Below are 3,764 nucleotides of genomic sequence, written 5' to 3'. Positions count from 1 at the left end.
ATATAAAAGCCTTTCCTATCACCTTTGCTCAATTTAATGCATCCTTTCTAAATAAAAGTACTCATTTGTTTAAAAAAATCTATCCCATACTTCTACACGGTAGTGTACATTAAGGCAAACATAGGTTTGTGCTTTATCATAGTAGTTGCAGTGATAAAACTCACCCTGCCATCCTTATCCACGCCTGCTATCTGTCCTGTGGCGATACGGATCTTATCTGGATGAACAGCAAGACTACAAGAGAAACAGACAGAGAAAGCTGAATATTCACTGATCAACACTGCTGAAGTCCTACTGAGGTGAATATGGCTTTCGTTTGTGATCACTAATATGTCATCCAGTAAATATACATGCTCTGCCTACCAAATTATTGTTTAGAGATCAACCAATAAGGATTTTCACTGGCTTGTCTGTCCATATACTGATATCTAGAGACCAGTATGAATTCCATTATATAAATATTTTACACAGTATTTAAAAGTCTACAGGAACAGGTATGTTCAGCATCATCACTGCTAACAATGCTAGCAATTACAAAGCCTCAGGAAAACAAAACTAAACGTGAATTCACAATGACAGCCATTCACAAAGGAAAAACGGCAACATCTTTCAATGAAATGTTCAGTGAGTTAGTTATTTAATCACTGTCAGTGTCAATGTCCCATATGACGAATGATAAGACCAATAAATAACTGCATGCCCCCAATAACACAGTATGTGTTTTCATCAATCTCACCATTTGACACAGTCAGTGTGTCCTAAATAGTGCCGCTGTGTCCTCTCCTCATAGTTGAAGAGCACAACCACCGAGGCGATGAAATACACAATCTCCCCGGTAGGTAGCAAGTACACATTTGCACGGCAGTCACGTCCCCTGTAGCCATATCTATCAAGGAGTCAATGGAAAATAACAGTATACCAAAAACAACAAAATATATGTAATATATAGTCAACGCTTTACATAAACCATCATAATGTTGTAATCCTTAATTCACAGAATCTCAGCAAGTAAATTAAATTGAATTGGCCATTAATTAACAACCTTAGTTAATATTTTATAATTTTCTTGCCATAAAAGTTTTAATCCATTTTAAAACCACCATTGTAAAATACAATACATGCAAAGCATGCTAGAAAGGATACACCCACTCCAGTTTGAGTCTCTCTGGGGGAAGTTCGGTCCGGACATCATCGTAATTCTCCACGTCCGATGGGATAAACATTGTGATGGGTCGTCCTCGCATGAACATTTTAATATATTCACCCTCTGTGGAGAGATTTGATGAAGGAAATATATTCTAAGAAAATACCAGAAAAAAAATAGCAACTACTGCCAATGAAACGTATATATCTCAAACAAAACCCATCTTTGTTTCTGTGAAATATATCATGAAGTTATCTGAAATTTGGTAGTGAACATGGTCTTTCAGAACAGACTGTGTGAGTTTGTTCATTTTAGCAAGATTTAACAAACACATAGCATATATTTTAGCTTCTAGCATTGCTCCTTCTTACTTAAGAGTTAGTTTTTAAATACTATACATTTCTAAAACGTTTCTAAATGAAGCTCTTTGATGGAGTTACTAAAGCTCATGCTTTGAACCCATTCATAAACCCAAGCAAATCAAATGTGAAGCTCTAAGTGGCGTGCAGAAGGGCCAGAGCAATGACAATGCCCAAATCGAACTGTGATTCAATAAAGAAAAGTGTAAAGAAGAAACCTAAAGGTGGTGAAAACAAAAATGGGCAGAGACAGAACATTCCTCACTGATACCAATATTCTTAAAGGGATAGTTCAGCCAAAAATGAAAATTCTGTCATCATTTACTCATGCTCATGTTGTTCCAAACCTGAAAAAATGTGAGAAATGTCTGCGTGTGTGTTTTATAATAATACAATATTTATGTTTCTCAGCAGAAAGTAAGTCATCAGGTTTGGGATGAAATGAGGGTAAGTAAATGATGACCGAATTTTCATTTTTGGCTGAACTATCCCAGCAATATGCTTATTGAATTAATTAAGGTATAAAGGTGAATCTTAACTTGTCCAGGCCAGTACGAATTATATGATTTTTTTTTTTATTTTTATGAATGATAAATAATATACATTTTTTATGAATTATTTTTTTGTGTGTGGAAAAAACCTAAACAAAACAATATTTTAGGACCATTAAGACCTTTTGCATTTTGTGATTATTTCAATGAAAATTAAGTAAATTTTTTATATAAATCCCCCCGCATACTCTATCGTAATGAGAATGAGACTATTTAGCATTATCGTATAAAAAGCTTAGCTGTCATAAAAATAATGTTACAATGGATAGTCAATAAATATGAATTTCAAAATGCACTTTCTTGTTTCTTTCTTTCTTTTGATTTTGCAGTGAAATATGAGCTAGATATGTTCATGACGGGGTTTAGTGAGATTTAGCCATAAAGCTGTTCTGGTATTTTTACTTTAGGACAAACACATTCCTCTGCTAATGAGTTACTGGTGGTGAATCTACAGTAAGTCATCTATTTACACCATCTGAATTGCGAGAAGAAATGAACAAGCGAGATGTGTGTTTATCGACATGCCTGTAAGCTGGGAGGAAATCCACTTACTGTTGATTCCTCCAGAAATGTAATTAAGTTTTTAAGGAGCAAGAGCGGCAGAGAGATAGAGAGACAGAAGAAAAGTGGAAGAAGTGACTGACCATTGATCTTTCAGATAGATCGATCAACATGTTAAGAGAATTAAAGCGGGATTAGTGCCAGAAACACTTATACACTTCCAACCTGAAGCGGGCAAGGGAGGGGTAAAAAAAACGCTTTCGGCGGCTTTCGGCCCTGTAGAGAGAGGCCTTACCTTGACTGTTTTTTTCACGGGTTGACATTTTAGCTGGGTACGGGACAGAAATAATAATTTCTCAAAAAACAAACACAGACTGACAGACAAGGAACAGTTTTATTGATGTATGGTAAGAGAGGCCTGTCAACAGTTTTAAGGTGGGTGTGATCATTAGAAAAGTCTGGAAGAACAAATAAGGAACCACAAGACACAGGAATGCAGTTTGTGTGTGTCTTTGCCAAGATTAAAATGACTTGAGAGATGGAGGTGGTGCTCACACCTGTTCTGTTCTCAGCCCAGGGCTAAATCCAGATTCAGGATAAGGTTGTTCCAGGGCACACTCAGCCTGTGACCACCGGCATGAGATCCGTGCTAACAGTATTTTTCAGTGTTACCTCTAATCTTGCCCTGAGGCAAAGCCAAGTGACAATATGCTAGCTTTTAATTACAGCTATGAAATGCAAGTTGGCTACAGGGCACAGCTTAAATGATTTTACAAATGAGTATTTGTATTTATCTAAAGTGCACAGAAGGTCTGACATATTGCACGAGGCACCAGTTTTGCTTGAACCACTGATACAGGAAATGAGAGGAGCACATGAGAAAAAGATGAAGTTGAAACAATAGATCACGTAAAGGCAAAATGAGACTTTACCTTGGCTGATGACTGGATCTCGGTGTCTGAAGAGGAAATGGAAAGAAAATCAAATACTGTTAACATGAGACAAATAGTGAGTTCCAAAAATGGTATGTTTGTTCAACTACAGGAATGTCTTAAAGGAACCGTTCCAAAATGAAAATTCATTTTATTGTCATCATTTGCTCACTCCTTAATATTATATTAACATATACAGTATATACAGTGGGTACGGAAAGTATTCAGACCCCCTTAAATTTTTCACTCTTTGTTATATTGCAGCCATTTGCTAAAA

The 3,764-nt window shown here is 36.2% G+C and overlaps 1 protein-coding gene across 1 annotated transcript in view; it reads right to left on the bottom strand.

Annotated features, from left to right (window-relative positions):
- The window catches only part of LOC107695036 (echinoderm microtubule-associated protein-like 4), a 58,550-nt gene that overhangs the window by 17,728 nt on the left and 37,058 nt on the right, over positions 1–3,764 (bottom strand). Inside the window, exons 6-10 of the mRNA XM_016494816.1 lie at positions 3,488–3,513; positions 2,851–2,883; positions 1,144–1,267; positions 737–886; positions 165–234 (exon numbers count right to left, since the gene is read on the bottom strand). Coding sequence (XP_016350302.1) covers positions 165–234; positions 737–886; positions 1,144–1,267; positions 2,851–2,883; positions 3,488–3,513 — 403 coding nt within the window. The remainder of the gene's footprint in view (positions 1–164; positions 235–736; positions 887–1,143; positions 1,268–2,850; positions 2,884–3,487; positions 3,514–3,764) is intronic.

This window comes from Sinocyclocheilus anshuiensis, unplaced genomic scaffold, assembly GCF_001515605.1.
Source record: "Sinocyclocheilus anshuiensis isolate Anshui unplaced genomic scaffold, SAMN03320099.WGS_v1.1 scaffold486, whole genome shotgun sequence".
NCBI lineage: Eukaryota > Metazoa > Chordata > Actinopteri > Cypriniformes > Cyprinidae > Sinocyclocheilus > Sinocyclocheilus anshuiensis.
Note: the sequence above shows the minus strand (reverse complement) of the source record. Positions and strands in the feature narration are given on the sequence as shown.